The 27,064-nt window shown below is 46.0% G+C and overlaps 1 protein-coding gene across 2 annotated transcripts in view; it reads right to left on the reverse strand.

The window, feature by feature from the left end:
• SHC4 (SHC adaptor protein 4) overlaps positions 1–18,242 on the reverse strand; it is a 128,046-nt gene extending 109,804 nt beyond the window's left edge. For both annotated transcript variants that reach the window (XM_065871358.1, XM_065871357.1), the window contains exon 1: positions 17,658–18,242. In XM_065871358.1, coding sequence (XP_065727430.1) covers positions 17,658–18,242 — 585 coding nt within the window. The remainder of the gene's footprint in view (positions 1–17,657) is intronic.
• Between the last annotated feature and the right edge of the window lie 8,822 nt (positions 18,243–27,064).

The following is a 27,064-nucleotide window of genomic DNA, read 5'->3' on the forward strand; positions in this document are numbered from 1 at the left end:
TTGTGTTGCGGTATGCGGGCCTCTCACTGCTGTGGCCTCTCCCATTGCGGAGCACAGGCTCCGGACACGCAGGCTCAGGGGCCATGGCTCACGGGCCCAGCCGCTCCGCGGCATGTGGGATCTTCCCGGACCGGGGCACGAACCCGTGTCCCCTGCATCGGCAGGCGGACCCTCAACCACTGCGCCACCAGGGAAGCCCGAGAAGAGACATTTGAAATAACTCAGACAGGTCCAGAGAGCCCAGCATTATGCAGCCAGGCATGTGTGAGCTCCCATGAACTGCGTGACGGGGAATTGGAGATAGGGGTGGATGTACAGTTAGAGCTACTCTGAAAGTTTTAAGCATTTATTTCAAACTTTCAGTACTTCCAAGACATTTTATTTTCAAATCAAAAACTTTTTCCAAGTATCTCTTCATTTAGCCTGAATAGCATCTTTAACACCCTTTCAGAAAACCAAAAGAAAACCAGCATAAAAATACTTGAGCCTCTGGTCCAAGGTTCTCCTCCATCTCACCGCACAGGTTCTGTTCCTGGCTGAAGTACCAGGCCTCGCGGCAGTCCCCAGCAAAGCCACTCAGGTCAGTGGGCAGGAGGGAGAGGATCCTGCCTGCCCAGGGATATCGCCCCCAAGTCCACACCTTCTCTCATCAGTTCAAAGGTAATCACATATGACCAGTTTTGACTCCTAGAAGCTAAGTTCGAGCTGAATGATGAAAGAGAGACCAAGAGCCTAAAATGAGGTCATCCTTTCTAGCCCTAAATAAGCTAGTCTGTATGCTAGAATGAACCAATTGCCAGCCAAAAAAGGCACACCTGAATTTATTTAATTCTGGTGCTATTCTCTAACAGAAATACATCAGACAAAACCACAGGTTTTGCTTTCCAAAATAACATACACACTCACATCGACAGACGTGCTCCCACACGCCGGGGTGAGTTGTTGCAAGGTGGCTAATCTTAGTTAAGTTTCTCTCACTTTCCTTGGGGAAATGGTCTGTCTTGATGGATCTCAGTGTCCCCAGCTACAGAATAAGTGGAAGAGCATGTCCCTATGCTGAGGACCAGGACCCCCTTGGGCTGGGAGCACCCACCTCCTGGGGAACCGGGCTTGGGCAAGCAGCTATGCAGGTGAGGAGAGCAGCTGAGGGACAGAAGACATCAAGCTGAACGGGGCAGGAAAGGAGAGGTCTCCCTCTCAGGGCCAGGAATTGTCTCTCAATAGAGGAATGACCAGAAGCACGGCCCCTCCTCTGGGACACTACATTGCACTGAGGGTCAGCATGTACTGACACAGGAGGGTGCCCCGCTCTACAGTCAGAGACAAAAGAAACCCAGCATGATACAGAACAGGGTGCCCGGTATAATCTTCATCTGTGTCAACAAGTATGTGTTGACACAGTCTGCCTGTGTGTATATATAAATGCGCAATGCTTAGGGGAAGAGTCTGACAGAATACAAAACAAACTTAATAGTGGCAATTACCCTACAGAAGGGGCGTTCACCTTTAACCTTCTGCATTGAATTTTTCCCAATTGCACAAAATACAATAAAGAACAAAATTAGATTAAACAAAAAGAACTCAGAAAAGTTAGTCCTCATAGCTCTTTTTTCCTTATTATAGTCGTGACTTTTCCATTTTTAAAAAATACAGATGAGGGGCTTCCCTGGTGGCGCAGTGGTTGAGAGTCCGCCTGCTGATGCAGGGGGACGCGGGTTCGTGCCCCGGTCCGGGAAGATCCCACGTGCCGCGGAGCGGCTGGGCCAGTGAGCAATGCACGCTGAGCCTGCGCGTCCGGAGCCTGTGCTCCGCAACGGGAGAGGCCACAACAGTGAGAGGCCCGCGTACTGCAAAAAAAAAAAAAAACAGATGAGAGAACAACCTCATTTACCACAATCCGGGAAGTCTTTGCACCCGTAGGAGCACCAGGCAAATAAGAGTTAAAATATATCCATTTTGTTGAGTATGACAAATAGCTATGTAAAGCCAAATTGGTTTTTGGTAGAGCACATTTCTAATACTTAATATTGTTGCACCTGAGAAAGATACGTATTTTTTCCAAGTGACAAACAAAAGCTACTGAGAATAAATTACATCTGCCCTTGTAACAAACTTACTCTATTTGCTTAATGTTTACAAAATTACATGGAGATGCAAAACTCACCCTATAAAATGCAGAACGTTATTAAGAGAAAAAAAAACAGGGCCTTCTTAGTCTCAAACTGGTAAAAATGTTGATAACAGTGAGGGGAACTCAAACCCCAAGTGTTTTCTGGTTTTCTTTATTAAGGGAAAGGCTTAGGGCCATAGATGAGTTTCTAAATTTAAACTTCCATCCCCAGAGATACCCTTACAGTTGCTGATTCAGATTCATCTCTGAAAAACAGGATCTTGAATGGGATTCTTCATGGGTAGTCAGGATATCTGCCGTATTCCTAGCTGTGGTTTTTATTTCCTAGTTTGCCTTCGGACACTCTCTGTACATCATTTTCCCTGAACAGAAACCATTTGGAGACTAAGTACAACAGAATTCATTAAATGCTGTTTGCTCTTCAAGGGCAAGATGTTGCTGTCAAGTTTAGTAGGAAAAAAAGTAGAATGGACAATATGCTCACTGATTACAACCATGCAACAAAGCGTTTCTATGTGATGACAAAAATCGGAAATGCATCGTGAGACATATCAACAAACCAAGTTGCTGTACTGTTAACACACAATACTACAATAAAACTCTGCTAACTGGTTGCCACTTAACTAACTTGCTGCAGCCAGCAGGGTACTGGAATGTCCACATCTTCTGCTGCCACCATTTGAATTGTGGACTGACCAAGAACCCCGATGTATTTGTGCCATACCTGCATATGGAAGTTGTAACTGCTATTGAAATCACATCATCTAAGTAGTTATTAAACAAAATGATAAAATATGGTTTTTAAAGGTTATAATTTATCTGAAAATTAAGTCAAAAGCTTTAGAAAGACTTTATGAAGACAAGATGCTTTTAAAAATAATGTTGGGCTTCCCCGGTGGCGCAGTAGTTAAGAATCCACCTGCTAATGCGGGCGACATGGGTTCGAGCCCTGGTCCGGGAAGATCCCACATGCCGCGGAGCAACTAAGCCCATGCGCCACAACTACTGAAGCCCACGCGTCTAGAGCCTGTGCTCCGCAACAAGAGAAGCCACCGCAATGACAAGCCCGCGCACCGCAACAAAGGGTGGCCCCTGCTCACCACAACTAGAGAAAGCCCGCGCGCAGCAACGAAGACCCAACACAGCCAAAATATAAATAAATTAATTTAAAATAATAATATTAAATTAGATGTGGATAAGACAACTCTAAAAGATTTTTTAAATAAAACTGATTCTGCACTCAGATTGATTTGAAGATGTCTCTGAGAACTCACCTCACTTGAAAAAAAACTGAAAGGAGGAATGTAGATGAGAAACTATATAAATTCTATGAGTAGAATTTATGCAAGAACGATGAAAAGGGATATTAATCGTTGTATGTATAAAACTGAGAGAAAAGGCCTTGACTCTACAACACAAAAGCACATTTATAGAATTTTAACTTGAGTCAAAAGTATATATGAAACATTTCATCACAGAAGGGACCTTCTACTATATAACATTAAGAAACCCTCCATTCTTTACCACTCTCAAAAATCACCTAAACTTTCTCTGCCTCACTGGGACAATTGTCAGATAAGGACGCCCAATGGCTTGGCTTGACTCACATAGCGCACACCAGGCCTGATGCTCTCCCCAGCTCTGCCCACCTGCAGGACACCCCCCTCTCGTCTAGATAACTCTCAGCAACTTCAAGCTTCACGTGTCAGCAGTTGAACCTCTCACCTCTTCCCTCTCAACTCTGCTTCTCCTCCTGTCATCCTCCGTGTCTTCTACTGGCATGTCCTCCCATCCCACTCCAAGCCTTTTACCTCAAAGCCTCAGGCAGGTTGGATAGGAATCTGCCCTCCTTCTCTGCCCTCTTCAAATTTTTCTTCTACAATGTCTCTACCAGTGTTTCTTTATTTCACTCCCTCTAACAAGACCCTAATATAGACACTTCTCACCTTGATTATTGCTGTAATAAACTTTGAGAGGGCTTCCCCACCTCCAGTCACTCCCTTCTCTAGCACAAATGAATCCTCATGCCTCTGCTTCAACCTCTAGACTCCTTAGCCTGACATTCAAGGCCTGCTCAAATAATAATAATCTGGCTCAAATCTCAGTTTACTATCTACTGGTTTTTCCCAAGCAGCCTCTACTCTAGTCAACCTGAAATCAGTGCTCTTTCTTATATATAACCTATATTTCCTTATCTACATCCCCTCATCTGGAGTACCTTTTTAAAAAATAGTCCCTGTGGTTAGACTTCTATCCAACCTTAGGGACCATCTCAAATGGCATCTCCCCTGGGAGCCTTCCCTTGACCACCCAGCTAGAAGTTGTCTGTGCCTCTAAGAGTTCAGTACACTGATGTATCTATTTTTATGGGTGTATATCATTTCCCACCTTATATTACGATTATTCATCTCCTAGTTTCAAGCTACAACAGTAGAGTTTCGCAAAGTGTGTCTCATAAAACAGTTCCAACAGAAGCTGATCATTGAGTCTGAAAATGCTGCCTACTGTAGTCTCCACTTTAGAAACTGCAGTGGAGGTGGAGAAAAATGGATGTGCATGAGAAGCGTCCTAAAGGTGGAGTTGACCGGACTTGATAATTGCAGGCTGTGTGGAGTATGACAGAGTGAGTAGCTCTGACTTGGACAAGTGGGAGATGCCACTCACCGAGAGGGCAAAGGGAGAGAGTGCGAGTGTGGGGCATCCAATGCTGTGCTTGGTTGGCAACACTTGAATCTGAATACCTTAGTGGAGAGGGGGAGTAAGAAGATGAAAGCACACACCATGGCTCTTTCTCAGTTCTTATCTTCCTTGAATCCTTCATGGGCTTGACACTCTTTCATTCAACCTCTCTCTCCTCGGAACTCTGTCCTCCTTCTCCCTAGGTGACCCTGTCCCCTCTCCACCCTGGTCCTCATGCTGCTAGTTCCATCATCAAGGCCTGTTCTTCCTCCCCCTCCACAGAATACTTCAACGTGGCATCCCCGAAACCCTCTTCTCCCCCTCCTCTACACTCTCCCTTTGGTAGCCTTGTCCATTCCCTGGGCCTTGATGCCAACAGCAACAAAGATAATTTCTCCTCAGTCCTAACCGTTCTATTTTCTTTGGGAGATTTCCACCTGGAGGCTTTGAGGTCACCTTGAAAGCAGCACATGTGAAATGGAATTCACCCCTGACGCCCAAACCCTTCGGGCCTCCGCCCTCCCTCACCAAGTGGCTCTCACATCTTTCCTTGTTGCTATCGCCACTGCCTTTGTTCCCAACCCGCTTCTCACCTGGGCTTCCTTTCTTCAGCCTCTCTCCTTTTGGGTCCTCTCTGAGCACTGCAGCCCATAGAATCTTTCTAAAACATACCTCCGAGTTTGTCATTCCCCTATTCAAAAAACTTTCAATAGTTTCCTATTGGAAAACCCAACTTTTCAGATACTATACAAATTTGTTATAGCACCAGCCCATGCTCTGATCTCCAGCATATACCTAACACACTGTCCAACCGAATCCAATTACTCTCTATTCCCCAAACACATCCTCTACTTTCCTGCCTCCATGCCTTCACTCCTGTCATGTTCTTTGCCTATAATGCTCTTCCTCCATCTCTGTCTATGGAAACTCCACCCATTTCTCAAGACTCAGTTAAGATGTCTCGTCCTTCAAGAAACCTTCTATAATCACCTCAAAGGAGTCCCCTTTCCTCCCCGCACTCCCACACATTTTACTCGTGTCACTTTGGTGTCATCTATTATGCCCTACCTTATATTACAGGAACTTGTGTGGACACCTTTGCTCTTCTTTCATACTGTAACCTCCTCATGCAAGGTTACATCTTATTCACAAAAGGTAGTGAAAAGAGCCCTGACCTGGGAGTCGGGAGACCTGAATTGTAGTCCTTGCTCGGCCGCTCATGAGCCCTGTGAACTTGGATCACTTAAGTCACTGTGAAACAGAACTTTGTAGTCAGTGAATCAGTCTGAGTCCTGAGTCCAGGGTTAAAAGAGCCATGCTGTAGCACAGGGAGATCAGCTCGGTGCTTTGTGTCCACCTAGTGGGGTGGAATAAGGGGGGTGGGAGGGAGACGCAAGAGGGAGGAGATATGGGGATGTATGTATATGTATAGCCGATTCACTTTGTTATAAAGCAGAAACTAACACACCACTGTAAAGCAATTATACGCCAATAAAGATGTTAAAAAAAAAAGAGCCATACTGAGAAGAGAGGACAGGGAGGGACAATGTCTTTCAAGGACCTGGAGTTGGCACTAGGTAAAAAAAAAAATTTGAATTATACATTTCACCATTTCCCAGTGAATGACTCATATAAATTATTCTCTGATGACACTGAGGGGAAAAATCTAATTTCTGGGGTTACACTTACAGCATACAGAATTTTTGCTCAAGTTGCTTGCTTTCTGGCACTTCCTTCCCTCTAACTAGAGGAAGTTTCCAATCCAAGACAGGCTCAGTTCTTAAAATCTACTTGTAAGTTAGCTGTTAAAGCCCTGAAGGCATTTCCCTATAGAAATGAAGGTACAAGTAATGGTAGGATACCCTGGTTAGGATACCAACTTAGCCTATAAATGCCACTTAGCCCAGAGCACACCTGAGTGTTGAATCTGCTGCCAATGTGGACATACCTGATGTACAGCTGAGTCATAACAACGTAGCCCCCCCCCCCCGCCCCGACTCTCATTCCCACCATCTGAGATCCTGATACGGAAGCCAAAGGAGTATTGCCTGGGTGGAGGTAAGAGAGGGAACTGTGATTTTGGAGACTCTGTGGATTTAAGAGAGGGTAAAGGAGAACGCCTGAGAAAATTAGAACTACCTCAGGTTAGATTTTTACAAGTCAAATGCTGAATCAGGTGTTGATTCTTTTAGTCATAATTACCTCCTAACGCACAGCACAGGTTTACGTGCTTCATCCCTCTGACTCAGGTTTTCTCAGCCTCAGTGCTATTGACATGTCGGGCCTGAGAATTCTGTGTTGGGCGGGGGGATCTCCCGTGCACTGTAGGGTGTTTAGCCCCCATCCCTGGCCTCTAGTCTCTAAAGACCAGTAGCGCCTCCTCCCCCTCCCCCGTTATGACAGCTAAAAATGTCTCCAGGAGTTGCCAAATGTCCCGAGTGGCAAAATCATCCCTGGCTTAGAACTACTTCACTAACTCGACTCAGCAGAGGTTCCCAAATTTCCTCTGCATCAGAAAATTTGTGCGTAGGAAGCTTGTTAAATATGCAGGTTTCAGGGCCCCAGCCTCAGAGATTCTGATCCAGCAAGTTCAGAATGGGGACAGGGGGGCAGAGAATCTACACTTTTAGCAAGTATTTTTGACTGATGTAGTTGGCTCTTGGCAAACTTTGGGAAATACTACAATGAAGATGCGATAAAGTAATAAATGTTTTCCAAAAGCAAATGCTTTTCCTTCTGCTGCACTGAGGGAAGAGGAAGGCTGACTAGTAAAGGAATACTAGGCAACTTTAGAGAAGAGGGCAGGCCTGTCCTGGTGAGCACCGTAGGAAAGGCTTAGGGAAGAAAGTTCCATGGGGGTGGCACTGCTGGTCGGGAGAAAAGATGCCAAAGTTAGTCTATTTCAAATTTCTTTTGCCCAGAGGCACACCTAGACCTTTGAAAGTTCATTCTCCTCCCTCCACCTGGGACTTACCACGTGACAAGCTCTGCGCTAAGCTTTGTACGTATATACCTTCATCTCATCCTCTCCCTAGCCAGATGAGAAAACTTTATCAACCTTTAACATTATTTCTCTGGGAAAATTCATTGTAACAAAGAACTGATATACAAACCAACCTTGCCTGACACATCTTCACAAAACAGGGACAGCCTGTACTAGTCCTGGAGCTCCACCACTCTTGAAAACCCTGCAACTTTGTTAGGATGGGAAGAGGCTCTCTGAGTTGAGAAGGCCAGATCCCGGCCTCCTGGGTCTCACCCATTCCCAGTACTCTGTCCCATGCCCTGCATAAAGGAAAGAAGCCCTGCTATTTTGCCCACGAGGAAGCCGTTCTCAGCTTCTCTCCCAGGTATTCTGAATTGGAAAATGAAAGATAACGTTACAGGTGGGTATGCAAACTCAGCCACCTTCGGGGGGGCAGACAGGTGATGTAAGCGAGTGAAACTGGGTGGGACCGTGGCTCAGCCCCCAGCTCTGGTCATCTGTTGACATGTGGTCAGCCTGGTGCTGCCAGCTCTTCTAAGAAGCCAGAAATCCAGAGTTTTATATGGAATGTCTTCGTTTTTAAACGTTGGCACTAATCCAAAGAAAAATTTTTTTTTCTAATTTGGCCAAACAAAATACATCGCTAAAATGTTGCTTTACGACCTCTGTGTTCCAGATTCTTTTCTGGGTAGGCACTGCCTGTACTCTGCATTCTTTTCCCTCTCTCCCTCCCTCTCTCAATCTCATGAACCTCCCACGGGCAACAAGATTTCCAATTCCTCCCAAGAACTGCCTTCGGCCTCATTTGACAACTGCCGTTGTCTAACCCTGACAAATGCGAGCAGCTCCTTCACCTTCATTCCATCCTTCCTTAGCCTTAAGTGTCTGCCCTCTCCTTCCTGCCCTTGTGCTGTGTCCTCCCACAATCACACCCCTTTGGTTGCTGGTTGCTTCTGGGTTTCCCATGAACTTGCTTTAGCCATCTGTCATCCCTGTTCTTCAGGGGCATAAATGGGAAGGTGAAGGGTGGTAGATATTGGTGGGCCTTCTAAGCGTTACAGACCCCCAACCTGCATCCTGGCCAGGCTCCAGGGAAGTACAAGGCCTCTGGTGGGGAACGGCTGGAGGGGCAGCTAGAGAGGCTGGATTCTCAGAAGGGGCTCCCAGAATGAGTAAAGATCCTAGTGGACAAATGGAGGTCTAGATGCAGGGGTGCTCCTGCCCTTAGGGGACCATCGATAAGCAATGAACTGAAGCTCAGAGACCTTTCCCCCATTTAGGGGTGCAAAATAAGCCCCTTGATTCATTACGTGATCCTGAGACTGGGGGACAAATAGTGATCAAAATTGACAGTATTGCCAAACAAACAAGAGAGGGCTTGGTGTTGGATTTCATGTGATTTTAAATATATATATATATATATATATATATATATATATATATATATATATATAAATGACATCCCTTGTACACCCGAGCTAATGGTTGCAAATTTATACTTCTTTATCATCATTGCTATGCTATCAATACATTTTCATATGATGCTCCCAACAAATGTTTTCAAAAATCCAGCTCCTTGAGGCCTCTTGACTTTTCCAAATACCCCTTCACAAAACTCTCCTGTTTCAGATGCAATCTTTTCATGTAGCAGCTGTTTGCATGCAGCATTGAGGCCTGCATCTTTTGGTCACCATGATCTTAACACTTCATTGCAAATCTGACCAGACCTCCCTGAGATCCAAAGCTTGTATCTCTTAGGAGAGGGTAAGAGACCCCAGCTACCTCATACTCCTGCTGTGGGGAAGAAATTGTGAAATGGCCTTGCCCTGTGAGCTGGGTGTATCATTTACATCACTCTCCTCATGATGGGACTGTCACATTGGGAAACAGGGTTGGTTCAATCCAACCCATGTGATGACATGGTATTGGCTCTAAAGTAATATGAAAATGGAAGTGAGAGGAAAAGCCGCATTAGGGAAATGACCCCGAAGGGTTTCGGAAGATGAATGAAACGGGGCCAGTCCATGCATGTTGTACAAGTCCTGATCCAACGTGGACACGTTGCCACCCACAGGGACCTCCATAAACAAAAGGGTAATACTGGCAAAGCCACTGAACTTTGGCCTCCTTGCCACTCTTCCTTGCTCTCTTTTTCCTTCTCACTGCTTTTTAAAAACAGTTTTCCTATTAGAAAAAAGTTTTTATGCTGGTGTTTAAAAAAACACATACGCTCAACATTTCAATCAAGTAGACATGTTTGACATAGTGCATTTACTCTGGGGAGTGAGGGAAGGTGAAGCAAGATAGGGGCAGAAAATAGAGTGTTGGACATACACACTGCAATATATAAAAGAGATAACCAACAAGGACTTACTGTATAGCACAGAGAACTATATTCAATATTTTGTAATAACCTATAAGGGAAAAGAATTTGAAAAAGAATATATATATCAGTTATAAACACACACACATACACACACACACACACACACACACACATATGTATGTATAACTGAATCACTGTGCTGTACACCTGAAACTAGCATGACATTATAAAGCAACTATACTTCAATAGAAAAAAAAAAGACTGTTGTAGACAGAACTGGGCGCTCTTGTCTGGGCTCCACCAGTAAGCTGCTGTGTGGCTTGGGGCACGTCACTTCACATCTCTGAGCCTCTTTCCTCAACTGCAAAATGAAGGTTTTGGACCTGGTGATCTCTGAAACTCTGTATTCCAATTAATGCTCTAGTGGTCAGGGGTGGTCAAGGACTGGTCAGATCAAGGGATGTGTGAGAGTTTAAAGAGAACAGGAACAACAGGTCAAACCTACCAGGATTTTCCTAAGTTCTAGAAGAATCTACCTCTTCATCTACTTCAAGAAAGAAACAGGAAGGAAATATAATACCCTCCATGCCAAATTGTCAGTTTTAGCTGGAATTATTTCCTCCCACCCGTATTACGTCTCTTTTAACCACCAATAACTTTGAAAAAGGGGAAATTAGCGGAGGCAGAAAGCACCTCCATTAGCTGTGGGCACCTGATCCACACCACCAAGGTCTGCCTTTATTTTGCATAAACCATGGGACAGTCTCTTCAAGGGTTTCCCAGGGTTAGGAATCTTCCTCTTTCAAGGTTAGAGTTACCAGACTGTCTATGTGTGTGGCAGGGCCTTTTTCTCTTATCACTTTTGTCCAGAGACAACAGAGAAGGGTTAACTCCTGCTGCTCCTATAGACCTCAGATTGGACACCAAGCCCCAGCACGACCCGGCCAGCAAGACCACGTGAGCTAGGCCACGGCCCCAGAGTGCCGGCCACCATCATGCCCCCTGGCCTGCCCCCTGGACCTGTCCGCCCTCTGCTCCTCCCTGGAATCCCACACTTGGATACTGTTCTGTGTGACGCCTATCTCGCCATCTCTGTAAAATTTTGACCACCTGCACCCATGCCAGTGCAATGTTTCTGCTTTCCTGGTGAAGCCAGCTCAGTGTTAGTAAGAGGGTGCTAAGGACATTCCATCTCTTTTCTACTAAGACAAAGATGTGAAAAGTAATTTCCTTCAGAAAAGAGATCCTGATAGAAGGAGATTTCAGACCAGTGGGAAAGGAGACCTGGGGTCTCAGGATCTTAGGCAGCATTCTATTCAAACTCTTGTTTTAAATATGAGAAAATGAGGAGCTGAAATGACTCATCCCAGGTCACACAGCTGGCTAGTGTCAGAGCCATTACTTTAACCCAGATCTCATAATTCCTAGACCAGTGCTCTCCTGCAGAAAAGACACTTGGGGCAGACAGAACGTTGTAGTACTGTCGACCACATCTATTGTAGACAGCAGACAATACTAGTCTACAGCTTCAGGATGGTGAGACTATACCGTGAGATTTACAAAGGAAGTAAAAAAGATCATATTTGCACACAAAGCTGATGAGCCCAATACCCAAGAAAGTCTCTGTGGACAAACACATTGCACTAAATGTTCTTGGGGACTGTTAAGGGTTGAACTGCATTGCTCAAAAAGATAAGGTGAAGTCTTAACCCCCAGAACCTATGAATGTGGCCTTATTTGAAAGTTGAGCCTTTGCAGATATAATCAAGTTAAGATGAAGTCATAATGGGGCAGTGTGAGCCCTAATCTAATGACTGGTGTCCTTGGACACACAGGAGAGAAAGCCATGTGAAGATGATGGCGGAGACTGCAGTCACGTATCTCTAAGCCAAGGAATGCCAAGGATTGCTAGCAGCCCCCAGAAGCTAGAAGAGGCAATGAAGGATCCTCTCTGAGAGCCTTCAGAGAGATCATGTCCTGCCGATAGCTTGATTTCAGACTTCCAGCCTCCAGAACTGAGAGAGAATAAATGCCTCTGGTTATAAGTCACTCAGTTTGTGATACTTGTTACAACAGCCCTAGGACACTAATACAGTCTGGGGAAACGGCTGGGCTGGGTGAGGCTGAAGTGAGGAGACTGAAATCATGCAAATGAATGCAAGAGGACAAATTCTATGGGTTGGTCCTATAATAAAGTTCTCCTGCCCAGAGTGGTCCTTCATCTGTGCTCCTCCATTTACGAACCTGCAGGATTGCCTGACTTGTTCAGAGGTGAGGGGAGACGGTGGGAAGGAGACAAGCACTGGAGTGAGACAAACCTGGCTTTGAATTCTCAGTCTGCTACTTACGTAAGGTGTAAAGTGTAGGGGAGACGACAAACTCTTGGGGTCTTTGTGCCCTCACCTGGAGAAAACAGCCTTCCTCAGAGGGTTATTGTGAGAAATACTGTGCTTACCTGTGGCAGTTCTATCCAGGTTAGTTTCTTTGCCTCTACTTTACTTAGTCTTTGAATTAATTTGTAGGTAATCTATGGACTGGGTGTGGGAAAGGAAACGATCATTTAAATACCTCCCATGTGGAGAAAGGAGCCTTAGTGCCTTTAAATGCTGGTGATGGTTCATTAGGTATGAAAGTGGTTAAGAGAGTAAATCCTACGACTTCTCATCACAAGGAGAAAGTATTTCTTTCTTTTTCTTTTATTTTGTATCTATGTGAGGTGATGGATGTTCACTGCGGTGATCATTTCATGATGTATGTAAGTCAGATCATGATACTGTACACCTTAAACTTATACAGTGCTATTTGTCAATTATATCTCAATAAAACTGGAAGAAGAAGAAAAATTCTGGTGATGGGGGCACCTTAAAGGCCATACAGACCAGTCCTCTCATTTTAGACACGCGAGCACTGGTCACGTTGTATATTTTCCACGCTCACCATGCACAGACCACGTTGGGCACCTGGGAGACCTCCACATGAATGTTTGTTGCTAGATGAAGTGACTTGGGAAGACCTCATAAAGAAATGAAACTTAATCTTATGGTGGGAACAAATGTCACCATTTGGCCACATTTAACAGACTTCACCCACGTCACTACTTTGCCCAGACCCAGTCTGGCTGTCCATTTCTAACTTGATATCTCTCAAAGAATGGTTTGCTAGCCCACCTTCCTTGAGAGACCTTCAGGGGGTTCAAGTTCTGAGCTTAAAAGAAAGTTACTCAAAAATAGGTGCTCAGGATTCATCAAGTATTCTCAGCTGTAAAATTGATTCTACATCATAAGACCAAAAGAAGAGTCCTTTTTAAAAGGATACTTAATCCAAAGTCAACTCTAACTTAGAGTAGATGGCAAATTAAGTCCCTAATATGAAGATAAAAGATGCAAGACAAACTTAAAAGTAGCTCTAACTATGCCATTTTTACCCAGAAAGAATACAGTATCCTCCATCTCTACCCAATAACTGCCTTATTGCTCCCTAGCACTTATTACATGTGACATATTATATTTGCTTTTTTATTCAATCATGGCTCAACTTCCCTCACTGGAATGTAAGTTCCATGAGGGCTCAGACCTGGTCTCTTAATTCACTGATGTATGCCCAAGGCCTGGAACAGTTCCTGTCACATAATTGGTTCACAGTACATATTTTCTCAATAGATGAAAGAATGAATAAAATAAATTTGGGCAAAGAGAGGAGCAGTCACATGATGTGGGTAAGAGAGTAGAATATGTGGCTGCCTTTTGCCTAAAAGAGTTGCCCCTATGTCCACTAGCCATCGAGAATATCTCTATCACCTCATACCAGTCAGAAGGGCCATCATCAAAAAATCTACAAACAATAAATGCTGGAGAGGGTGTGGAGAAAAGGGAACCCCCAAACAATGTTGGTGGGAATGTAAATTGGTACAGCCACTATGGAGAACAGTATGGAGGTTCCTAAAAAATTTAAAAATAGAACTACTATACAATCTAGAAACGTCACTTCTGGGTATTTATCCAAAGAATTCAAAACACTAACTCAAAAAGATATATGCACCACGATGTTCATCACAGCATTGTTTATATTAGCCAAGGTATGGAAGCAACCTCAGTGCCCATCAATGGATGAGTGGATAAAGAAGACGTGGCATATATATATATGTGTATATATATATATATACACATATACACACACAGACACACACACACACACACTGGAATATTAGCCATAAAAAAGAATGAAATCTTGCCATTTGCAACAACGTGGATGGACCTTAAGAGTATTATGCTAAGTGAAATAATAAGAGAAGGCAAATACCATATGATTTCATTCATATGTGGCATATAAAAAAACAAACAAACAAAAATAAGCAAAGCAAAACATGTAGATACAGAGAACAGAGTACAGGTATCAGAGGGGGAGGGGCAGGCGGCAAAATGGGTAAAGGAGTCAACTGTATGGTGATGGATGGAAACTAAACTTTTGGTGGTGAGCACCCTGTAGTGTATACAGAAGTAGAAATATAATGTTGTACACATGAAACATATAATGTTATAAACAAGTGTTACCTTTATAAAATAAATTTTTTTAAAAAGAATGTCTCTCTTGCTTCTCTGCTCTGATTCCATCATCACCAAGAAACCTTTGATTTAAATCTTTCTGTGTGCATTTTCCTACAGATGGGATCACAATTTTGGTTTACTTGGCACAATATTTTTCACTGTAAATTAATAGGTTGGCATTTTGTCTTTTAAAATTGGTTCACATCACACCTAAAAGAGTTCTGAGAAGGATCTCAACCAGGATGAAAAACTGTGGTGAAAAGAGCAAAGACTGGCACACGGGGCAATTGGGTTCTAGTGCTAACTCTCTTTTTGACTCACCTGTGTGGCCTTAAAAAATTTCACTTTTCTCGGGCTTCCCTGGTGGTGCAGTGGTTGAGAGTCCGCCTGCCGATGCAGGGGACGCGGGTTCGTGCCCCGGTTTGGGAAGATCCCACATGTCGTGGAGCGGCTAGGCCCATGAGCCATGGCCGCTGGGCCTGCGCGTCCGGAGCCTGTGCTCCGCAACAGGAGAGGCCGCAACAGTGAGAGGCCCACGTACCGCAAAAAAAAAAAAAAGAATTCACTTATCTGGACTTCAGTTTCCCCATAGAGGCATTGAACTTGATAACTTCTGAGTTCCTTCCATCTTTCAAAGTAGGGTTTTATAAAGATTAATACAGTAGGCTTTTCCATGTATTTTGACTTCCTAAAAGAGGTGTTGACTGGTGTCACGTCACCGTCTATTGGCAGCCTAGTATGATTCACATGGATCATGGGCTCAGCACTTTTCCTGGGGTCGGTCATCATTGCCAGGAAAAGGCAGTCAGAATCCTCGTTAAAAATCTAAAATGCCAGTGGCGACACTCCCTAAGGAAAATGGAGATCACACAGCAATTCTTTCACATTTAAAATTGTACAGGTGTGTGGGTGTGGGGAGGTGGAAGGAAGTACAAGAGGGAAGGAAAGGCAAGGCAGACGGCAGAGGATGTCTAGGTGATGGGAAGGCAGGTGCCAAGGATGGGTTTGGAGAGTCACATTTTTCCATTAGAGCCTGGCAGATGCTTAAGCTTGACCAATGAGAATTGCCCACGCACTTTTAGTAGATACATGTAACTGTTTCCATTTTGAGCTGTGTCACTGTGAGGGAGGGTAAGAGCTGAGTGTCCCATAAATGTATCTTCCTTGGAGATTTTTGTTATCAATTCGCCTAGGCTGCCCTAGCCTGCTCTCACTGGAACCCTTCCAGTGTTCATTATTTGGCCTTCTTTGAGATCTTAACTGCCTGTGTGTGATACAGTTATTGGGCTATCTCTTAAATGTCTACTTTCAGATCAGACTTCTCACCTGAATGCTAGTCTTATACGATTGCTACCTACAAATGAGTACCACTTAGATATCATCCCTTTAAACATAACATGTCGAAAGCAAACTCAGCATGACCCCCTTCCCAACTCATTCTGTTTCTATCACTGACATCACCAATCCCATTCTGAGGCTTACATTTGAAGTTATTTTTCATTCCTCACAACTCCTTTATCAATAATCATCCACAACCTCTATAAATAGCAACAACACACTCAGCAATCTACCCACTGCTTAATAAATGTTCACCATTCTGTTATGTGTATTATGATCTGTCACCCAAGACTGTTGAGGCTTCTCACAGAGGCTCTTACATTCGTCTCCTTTCTCTCATCTTCACATTAATCCATGTTCCCATCCCCTGGTGCCTAAACTCCCAGAGCATCTTTCTTATCGGCCTCCACATCTCTAATTTTTCCCTGCTTCAGTCCATCTAAAATAAATGCACAGACTGATCTTTTTGAAACCACTTCCATCAAGTTATAGTTGGCCTACAAACCTATGATGGTTTCTGTTTTTGAATCAGAGTGTTTACAAACTCCCCGTACAGCATTAAGAGCTTTGGTCAGCTGCTCCCTCCTCCCCAAGCTACCCGAGATCTGTATGTCTTTATCTGACTCAAATTTGTTTGAGCATCAACTATGTGCCAGCCATATTCTCTATCACCCACTACCCTCCAGCATCCCCTCTCTTCTCCAGTTACGCCCAGTGTGATGCTCCCCTGCAGCCACCACAGTGATACCTGCCATTTGGGCTTTGCTCATATTCTTGCCCTGCCAGGAGTCTCCCCTTTTCTGCCAATAAAAATCTGATGGCTCTTCCAAGATGCACCTTCTCCTGAAGGTTTCCCATATGAATGAACCCCAGACCACAACAACCTCTCCCTTTTTCTGAATTCCCTCAGCATTCTCACACCAGATATCTATTGCTAAATATTGTCCTCTTATTATTTCACATGCATTTGTTGGTCTCCCCGATTGAAATGTGAGCTCTAGAAGGGCAGAGGCCAAATCTTCTATTCTTCGTTTACCCAGATCTGGAATGGAAAAGGGCAGATGCAAGGCCAGTAAAGACCTTGATTTTGCACATAGCTCATGGGCAAGGACCAGTGGGCACAGCGTAGGCAATAAAGACAAAAAATGTGCACCGAAGACCTAAGACTAGCTCCTAGCACAAGGCCATGTTCTGAGAAGTGTTTGTTAAATGCTGAATTAGATTTTCAGAAATAATACAAGTCCCTTACACACCATGTATTCCTCTAGCACAAAAATCTCTCCTGAAGCACAGTGGCCAGTAAAAGTTATGGGGTCTCAATCACTAATTAGATTTGAAATTCTTGAGTTTTCTTGGCCAGAATGATCAGTCCAGTGGGGACATCTCAGCTGTCTCTATGAGAAGTTGCCCCTATACCTGGCAACTACCTATGAGCTAGCACCAGTTCATGCCCCTGAGCCAAAAGTTGTGTGACTCCAATACAAGCCAGATATCTGTAAGGAAACCTGTAAGCTCAGCCTCCCTCCTCCCCTCCCTCCAGCCACACAATGTCTTATCCAAACCTAGAACCCGGCCAGGTGATGTGCAGCCCCTTTCAGAAAGCAGAGAAGGTGCCCCTTGTAGAAGGGGTGCAGACAGGAAAATGGGACTTACCCTCACATAGTAGTTCATGCCCATCCCCAACAGGTGCCGCAGAAAGTGCTTGTCCTGCCTGCTCCCGGGGGTTGGCTCCCCAGGGCCGGGAAGGGGGCAGGCATCAGGAGTTAAAGAGGTCGCCCTGTGCCCCAGGGCGTCCCGCTGAGGCGGAGGTGCTGGCATGGCCCTATTCAGACTGGTTTCAGGGGAAGCCGGGCTGCTGGGAGCCGGGTCTTGGCTTTCCTGGAGCTTGAGTCGAGGTACCTCTTTGGTACCCAAGCAAAAGTTTTTCAGACTCAGCAAGGTGGCTGGGTTGGCCAGCTTTACGCTGGCCATGCGAGGGATCAAGGTGCACAGTGGGGTGGGGCTCTCCTGGGACGCCAAGGTGGCATCTTCAGCCGGCACGTGAGGTGCCAGGGCGGGGTAGGGAGGCTGCGGCGAGCCCTTGTTCCCCCCCGAGCCTCCGGGGCTGCCTTCGTCCAAGGACGTGATCGACTCGTTCCGAAAGCGGCTATACTTGGCCCTGTGCAGCATCCCGGGGTGCCTGAAGAGTCCTACATACAGCACGAGTCCTGCCAGGCTGTCCGGACCGCGTTCTCGCATAGCCTTGGCAGTGCTGAAACAGGATACTGTTGCATAAATCGCCTCGTCGTCTGCTAGATAAACAGTGCGGAAAGCAAATGCCTCAACGCCCCGTGCAACTTGGCGGCTGCCACCTCTCCAACTCCGTTCTCGCCCTCGCCCGCTTCGGCTCCGGGTCCTCGAGGGTAACAGCCCAGGGGAAAACGCCTTCCCAGCTGATTTCAGTCCCTCCCTGGCCCAGCGGCGGCACCCGGTGTTCTCGCGTCGGATCCCTTGCTGGGAAAGCCTGGACCCAGGCTCGCGGCTGTGGCGGCAACCGCTCACGGCCAACTCTTAGGCACGGAACGGGGCCGCGCGCCCGGCCAGCCGGTCCCGCCGCATCGCTGGCGGTGCGGGAGCCTTGCAGAAATATTTAACGCCCCCTACACCCCAGCCTCCCCTTCTGCACACAGGAACTTTCAAACCTGCTCCCTCCGGTTCCCACAGGGCGGGGCAATGTCTGGCTCATTAACCCTTTACTTGTTCCAGTGATTGCCCTTTTTTTTAAAAAAAGGAGCAAAGAAAATGTATATGTGGGCCAAAGGCCCTTGTGCCTGGGTTCGTTTCTTCTGATGGCTGCCCTCTCTTGGAAGATCTTGTCATGCATCCCTTCTGGGCCACAAGCCAGGAGTGCTAGTGACAGGCGCTGCTCCGCATTATTTCAGGGACTTGTGATCCCTCCGTGTTCTTCAGATCCCCTCCCAGCCTGCCCACCCTGGCTCCGAGCTTCCCTCCCTCCCCGACTCCCCTCAGAGCTTCTTTCAGGAGTCTATCTGCAACAGAAGGCTGAGATGTGCAGGATGATAGGCAGAGTGTTGAAATTTTTATGAATGAACTTTGCTGAATGAATTTCTCTCTGTGTGTGCAAGCTAATAAATCAGTGAATGAAGCTGAGAATAGCTGTAATTGACTGATGGTCTCAGGGGTGCTTGGTTTTTATCCAATCAGGCGGCAGCTTGATGACTCATGCACCATAAATATACTAAACTAGTAGCCAGGAGAAATAAAGCTGGAGGGAGAGAAAGGAGAGATTTTATTTTCTGATATCTGAGGAAAGGGTTAAAGGGAAAGGCAATCTTTAGTGTAAATCATCTGCAAGCTGGGCAGCAGGTTAAAAGGTCCATTTTCTTTTTTGTTGAGATGACCGGGAAAGCCAAGCAGAAGAGCTAAAAATTAGACCCATTGTTCCACGGATATTAGGACATATGGTACACAACTCCTGGGGGAAGACATGATGCATTTTTCTTAGAAACATAGTTCTTTTTTTATTGATTGCTGGTTCCATCTCCCGTCTGGTGCAACTTCCTGTACCTATCAAATGCATTCTGAAGACATGATGACAACTGCAAGAGGCTTAGCACACAGGAAGCCAGGAAGGGAGCTGAGAAAGGGAAATGCAGGTTCTTTTAGGAACGGAGAAGAGGAAACTGCTGAAGCACTGAGAGGATGTGAAATCACATATCAGAAGAGACAAGAAAATCTCGGCTGAAGGTTACATTTCTTGGTGGGCCAAGGCTCTTGCATCTGAAACTGAACATTAATCCAAAAATCAAAACAAACCGGCAGCCACGGGAATCAGGGATGCCGCCTTCACTGTCTTATTGCCCACAAGGCTGCATTAGGCTCATGTGTTTTTATGACTTTGGTGGCCTGAGTTCCCTTGAGATCCAAACACAGGTTCTGAATTAAATGGTTACTTGTAAGCAGCTGAAAAGGCATCCTTGCTGGCTTCCTCCTCCCCCACAGAAATTCTGCACCTTTTCACATCCCACCTACCAAAACTGTTAGGATGGTTTTTCCCTGGGAAGGCCTTTTTTTGCATCTTCATAAATCTTCCCGTCAATGCTCACTGACCTTCCCTCTCTGCCCTCACACCTCCTCCTGGCAAAACTGAAGAGTGGCTAAGCCAGCTGGACTCCACATCCCTGGGGCTGAGGAGACAGGCTCTGGGCAGGACTGTGAAGTAACCTTCCTCATTTTCTTTCCTCCCCACCTCTCTCCTTCTCTCACAAGGGTCCCTTCCTTGGTGTCTTGAGAAAGCTAGTTTACCTCTCTGTGCCTGAATGCCCTCACCTGTTAGGAGCAGCCACCTAGTGGAGATGTTAGAAGGGCTCCTGAGATAATCCTAATCCCTGTAAGGCACTTGGCACCATGCCCCAGACATGGGGCATGCCTCACCAAGCACATGACTGGCAGTGTAAAGAAAGGCCATTGGAACTTGGGCTGCCTGCCCCTGAAGCTGGCACTCTTACCCCCTACAGAGTAGAGCCTACACCATCCAAGGCAGCTAAAAAGAAAAATTAGCACAAAGTAGGAGAAGCTGAGAAAGCCAACACTGTTCAGAGAAACAATTTCCTAACACTCGTGTGGGCCTGGAGAAGGAAGGATAAACAGGAGCCCGCCCGGCTTGTGTGAGTCCTGGCTGAGGTCTTCATGCCTGGAGGACGGGGTGCCCAGGGGGCCTGCTCACCCAGGCAGGCACTGTGCCGGCCACACTCCAGGGGCTCAGACCAGCCCCCGTCCCTCAGGAGGAATGAATCCTAGAAGGGCTGGGGAGGAGAGGGAGGGGAACCAAGTGGGACCAGGTAAGATAAGAAAGCAGCCATGGCCACCGTGGGCTGCTTCTCTGTCCCTAGGGACCCTGGAGATCTTGGCTCTGGTAGGCATCTCTGCCGGGGCCTTTTATGAGGGTGAGAGAAACCAGATCTGCAACTGGGGAGTGGGGAACAGCCTCAGAGGCCCAGCCAGGCCGGCTGGGCAGCTCTCAGCCCAAAGACGGAAGCTGAAAAACTACCCCAACAGCCCCAGAGCAGGCTCCTTAACTGAGTAAGATCTCCATTCCAGGTGGGTGGGTGGGTGGGCAAGGCCGATGGCTTCCTTTCTCCCAGGATGTCAGAACGTCCTCTTCAGTTAGTAATGATGAAAATAATATTAACAAGAGCTACTAATGATGGAACAAAAGACAGTTTACCTGCACTCACATTCAATCATTATAACAGATGTCGGAGGCCGGCACAATTTTCATCACCGCCTTACCGATGTGGAATATAGGCTCAGAGCAAGGTCAGTGACTTGGGCAAGGTCCCCTGGCTGTTGAACATGAGGCCAGGATCCCTCCAGCAGCTCCGCCTGGCTGCAGAGCCTGTGCTGGTAGCCACTGGACTCCGCTGCCGCCCAGGACACCAGAGAGCTCAAGTCTAGATCCCAGGCCTGTCATCTCCACACTACAGGAGACACAGTCAAGGTTCCGAGTTTACAGTAAGCCACTCCAGTTTACTGGCTTGTGCGAGCCCCATGGTGGGTCTCGTGCAGAACTGAGTGCTGGCTCACTTCGGGCACGCACCCTTCCCTGCTGGGAAGGGTGACAGCCAGTGTGCATAAGAACCTAGCTACTCATACTTGGTGCTCACTACATGTCAGCTTTGGCTCCCCTCTCCTCTTTGGAGATCATACCTAGAAAATTTGCCTGAAATACCTCACAGGACTCTTAGGAATAAAAATAGGGATAGTACATAAGAAAAACCATTATTGTCATTAAACCATCAGAGTACATTAACCCCTCTCATCACTGCCCTTGGAAAGCAGGGTTCTGCTTAGACCACTGTGTATGCCTCCTCTGCTTTGAGACACACTGCCCCCCCTCCAAGGGAGCCTGTTGTGAATCAAAGTGTCAGTTTAAGGGACAGCCTGCCCTGGCTGGGCTACTTGGGTGGAACAGGCAGTTTCAAGGAAGTGCTGGGTCAGGCTGGGCCATGATAGAATTAGCCAGGTCCTGCTAGGATTTCTTAGAGGAGTGGAGGAGAAGGGGACCTGGGCAAAGATGCCTGCCCAGCTTTGGAAGAGAACCCAGTGTGGGATTTGGGGTGGAGGAAGGGTGTGCTAGAGAGTATAGGGGGGTGGAGATAGAACAAGACAAAAATAACTCTGGGAGATGGTGGACCGATTGCTACTTTGGAACAAAGCGGAGCAGGTGGCACCAGAGGCTAGGACTCCTACTCCAGCCACTGATACCATGTCCATCACAAAGCAGACCCACTCCTGAAGAACAGTCACTGGGCAATACCTACTCCTGAAGAATTTCCACTGAGGATGAGTCCAACAGCCTATCAGTGAGGAGTGGAAACACTGCTGAAGCTCTGTTTCAGGAAAGAAATTTTCCACAAGACAATATTCATAAAAAGCTCTTGGCAGAGACCAAATACCCTTTTTAAAAAAAGTTTATTTTTGGCTGCCTTGGGTCTTCATTACTGCGCACAGGCTTTCTCTAGTTGCAGCAAGTGGGGGCTACTCTTTGTTGTGGTGCGCGGGCTTCTCATTGCAATGGCTTCTCGTTGTGGTGGCTTCTCTTGTTGTGGAGCACAGGCTCTAGGCATGCAGGCTTCAGTAGTTGCAGCATGAGGGCTCAGTTGTTGTGGTGCACGGGCTTAGTTGCTCCGTGGCATGTGGGATCTTCCTGGACCAGGGCTCGAACCCGTGTGCCCTGCATTGGCAGGTAGATTCTTAACCACCAGGGAAGCCCCAGACCAATACCCTTTTAAACATGGGGTAGTGAGATAGTGAACAAGGGTTGAGTCTCCGAGAGTCACGGCCTAGCTTTGAAAAACGGAGGCAGAGTTTTCCCCAGAGTTGTCATTAACTCTGAAAGCAACATCTTCTTTTTGCCTCCTGAGCCAAATGTTTCCAGTTTTACCACAGTCTTCAACTTTGGTAGGTAAATAGCTCTCTGATGGTTGCTGTTGGCCCTCATTGGCTCTCATGGAACCAGGGCCAGCTAGAAACAGCACAGGAAAATGGATATTTTCCCATCTGTTGAAAATGAGATAATGTACCTGAAAGTGCTATGTAGAGTTAGACATCATGCAGACGAAAAACAGATGAGTTACTTAGGGTCAGGTTCAGTTGAAAATAACACAAAAATTCTAAAGAAGAGTGGCTTGAACAAAAAAATTTATTTCCCTGGAGGTGGGAAGTCCAAGGAGAGTGTCAGCTCTTGGCCAACCTTAAAGTATATCTCTTTTCCTCATAGTCCAAAATGGCAGATAGAGCTCCAGCTATTTCATCTCCACTCCAGGCAGCAAAATGGATGAAAGGACAAAGAAGGACATGCCCACTCTCTTTAAAGAAACCTCCTAGAAGCCCAACACAATGTTCCACTTACATCACATTAGCCAGAGTTTAGTCACATGGCTGCAACTAGATAAAATGAAGTAAGAGAAAATGAAGTCTTGTTTATCTGAGAATGAAGAAGTCTCTTGTCTGGGTGCATGGCTGCTGCACATAAAATCATAGTCTGTTACTGAGGAAGGAGAGGAGAATGGATATTGTGATAGAAAATAGTATCTCTGCCACAGTAATATTTTCAGAAGAACTTCTACCTAAATAGAATTTAAAACTAGCATAGAAACAAACGTCTTTGGTCAACGTGGCCCATTTCCCCTTATTTCTGTACGCACATGCACCATGTTGCACACACACACACACATAGCTTTAAAATGAACCATTTCAAGACAGGTGCTGTCAGAACAGAAGCTTATTTGTACATAGCCAAAGGGACTGGTGGAGTCTCTAGGCCTCTGAAAGGTGGCCAGGTGCTTCCAGGGCCGGCAGCAGACAGTGACAGGAAGTGCATCCAGATCCCTGCAGATGGCATTCTAAGTGGTTAACTGGGGTTAGGGGTTACAAAGAGTGTGTGGGTGTTGGACAGGTGGTCAGAGCACAGTCATCACGAGGTGTCTGACCCAGGAGCAGGATTCCAACTCTAACTGTGGATTGGCAAGAGAAGAAGGCAAAGACAGGATCCTGGACCCATTGAAACTCTGGCATTATGAGTTGGCTAATCCAAACTTCATTTCCAATCCTCTTTTCCTTTGCCCACCTCTACCGGGAAAAGCTGAATACCCACTTTCTCAGGCTTCCTTGCAACTGCAGGGTGTCAGGGCATGTGACACAGTTCTGGTCTATGAGATGTAATGAAAGTTTCACGGGGGCTTCTGAGAAAACACCTCCTTTCCTGACAAAAGGGGCAGAGAAAACTGGAGCCTCCCCTCCCTTTTCCCTCGTCTTCCTATCCTGAATGTGGATGTGCCATCTGGAGCTGTGGCAGTCATACTGCAATCATGAAAGAAAGACCAACCAAGTTATCAAGCCAATGGTCTTGAAATCCTTGAATCACTGCAACAAGACCAGCAATCACCCCTAGATACATTGTTATATGAGAAAAATAAACCTTTACTGCTTTAAGCAGCTCAAGCAGCTCTTGGTTATCTGGTACCTGTTACTTATGGCCCAAAGCATTATCATCTGATACAAACACAGTGGCAAGAACAGGGGTACAATATGAGCAGAGCCTCTGGGCAATTAGGAAATAACTATGGAGTCTGGTGAAAAAAGTCCAAACATAGTCAGACTAACCTGGGTTCAGATATGGGTGCTGACAGTATGGTAGGCAGACTAAAGACTCCCAAAGACATCCATGTCCTAATATCAGAAACATGGTAAAAGAAACTTTGCAAATGTAAAAGGTGGTCTAATCACCAGATTCCAATGTGTGCGGGGGGGGGGGTGTTTCCCCCACACCACTAGGTGTCCTACAATTCAACTCAGTTCTGGCACTTTCTATCCAGAGATAACATCAGATTGCATATGTTACGGGCTCAGTTCCACAAGACTGCCCTCCACTTCAGATGCCAATCCCAAGCCCAGGTTGTTACTTGTGCTTCTGACCGACAGGCTATAGATTGGAGGTCTCAACAACCCCCTCCTTGGGTTCGATGAATTTGCTAGAGCAGCTCACATAACTCAGAGAAACATTTTATTTATTAGATAACTGGTTTATTATGAAAGGATATAGCTCAGGAACAGCCAGCTCAAAGAGATGCATAGGGCAAGGTGTGCGGAAAGGGCATGGAGCTTCCGTGCTCTCTCTGAGTGTACAACGCTCTAAATCTCCAGGTGTTCACCAATCTGGAAGCTCTCAGAACACCATACTTTTGGGTTCTTATGGAGGCTTCATTACATAGGCATGATTGATTAAATTGCTGGCCACTGGCAATCTATTCAACCACCAGCCCTCTCCCCTCCCCAGAGGCTGAGGGCTAGAACTAAAACTTCCAACCCTCTAATGACATGCTCGGCTCCCTTGGCAACCAGCTCCCATTCTTACGTGCTTTCCAAAACTTACTTCGTCAATATGACAAGAGACAACTTTTTTTTTTTTTTTTTTTTTGCGGTACGCAGGACTCTCACTGCTGTGGCCTCTCCCACTGCGGAGCACAGGCTCCGGACGCGCAGGCTCAGTGGCCATGGCTCACGGGCCCAGCCGCTCCGCGGCACGTGGGATCTTCCCAGACCGGGGCACGAACCCGCGTCCCCTGCATCGGCAGGCAGACTCCCAACCACTGCGCCACCAGGGAAGCCCGACAAGAGACAACTTTGATGCTCTCATCACTTGGGAAATTTTATAGGTTTTAGACCAAATATATATTTCTTACTATAAATCACAATATCACAGAATGTGATTAAGATTACAGATCTTGAGATGGGGGAATTATCTGGGTGGGCCCAATCTAATCACATGACACTTTCAAAGCAAAGAACCCTTCCCAGCTGTGGAAAGAGCTGGGAGATTTAAGACAGAAAAAGGAGGAGAGATTTGAAACCTGAGAAGGACTCAACCTGCCGTTATTGGCTTTTAAGAAGGAGAAGGCTGACCATGAGTCAAGGAAGCTAGGAAGGGCCCTCAGTTGACAACCAACAAAGAAACAGGGGTATTAGACTTACAGCTGCAAAGAACTGAATTCTAACAACCCAAATGAGCAAAAACAAAAAACAAACAAAACTCTCGATGCTTTCCTAAAACCTCCAGAGAGGAATGCAGCTGTGCCAACACTTTTTTTAAATTTAATTTATTTTTTTTTATATAGCAGGTTCTTATTAGTTATCTATTTTATACATAATAGTGTATATATGTCATTCCCAACACTTTGATTTTAGCCTGGTAAGACCCATGGCAGATCTCTAATGTGCAGAGTAGTAAGTTAGTAAATTTACGTTGTTGAAGATAAGTTGGTGGTAATTTGTTGTGGCAGCAATAGAAAACTAATACAGATTTTGATACCAGGTGTGGAGTGCCACTGTAGCAAATACAAAAAATGGAGTGGCTTTCAGACTGGGCAACAGGCAATGGGTGGAAGAATGATTTTAAAAGTCTAGATTTCTTTTGAGTGGATTACTATTAGAAATATGGACTTTAAAGGTACTGCCTATGAGGTCTCAGAAGAAACTAAAAAACAAGCCCTTAGAAACTGAAGGAAAGAGAATCCTTGTTATACAGTGGCAGAAAGTTTAGTGGTGGACTTCCCTGGTGGCCCAGTGGTTAAGAATCTGCCTGCCAATGCAGGGGACATGGGTTCAAGCCCTGGTCCGGGAAGATTCCATATGCCACAGAGCAAATAAGGCTGTGAGCCACAACTACTGAGTCCATGTGCCACAACTACTGAAGCCCACGTGCCTAGAGCCCGTGCTCCACAACAAGAGAAGCCACCACAATGAGAAGCCCACACACCACAATGAACAGTAGCCCCCGCTCGCTGCAACTAGAGAAAGCCTGCGCACAGCAACGAAGACCCAACACAGCCATAAATAAATAAAATTTTTTAAAAAAGAACATTGGAATTGTGTCTTGCAGTTGTGTGAAAAGCAGGATTTGTAAAAACTAAAATTGGACATTTAGCAGAGGAGATTTCCAAGCAAAGTGTTGAAAGTGAGTTCTAGTTTCTTCTTGCTGGTTTAGTAAAATGTAAGAG

This window comes from Phocoena phocoena, chromosome 2 (assembly GCF_963924675.1).
Source record: "Phocoena phocoena chromosome 2, mPhoPho1.1, whole genome shotgun sequence".
NCBI classification, from domain to species: Eukaryota; Metazoa; Chordata; class Mammalia; order Artiodactyla; family Phocoenidae; genus Phocoena; species Phocoena phocoena.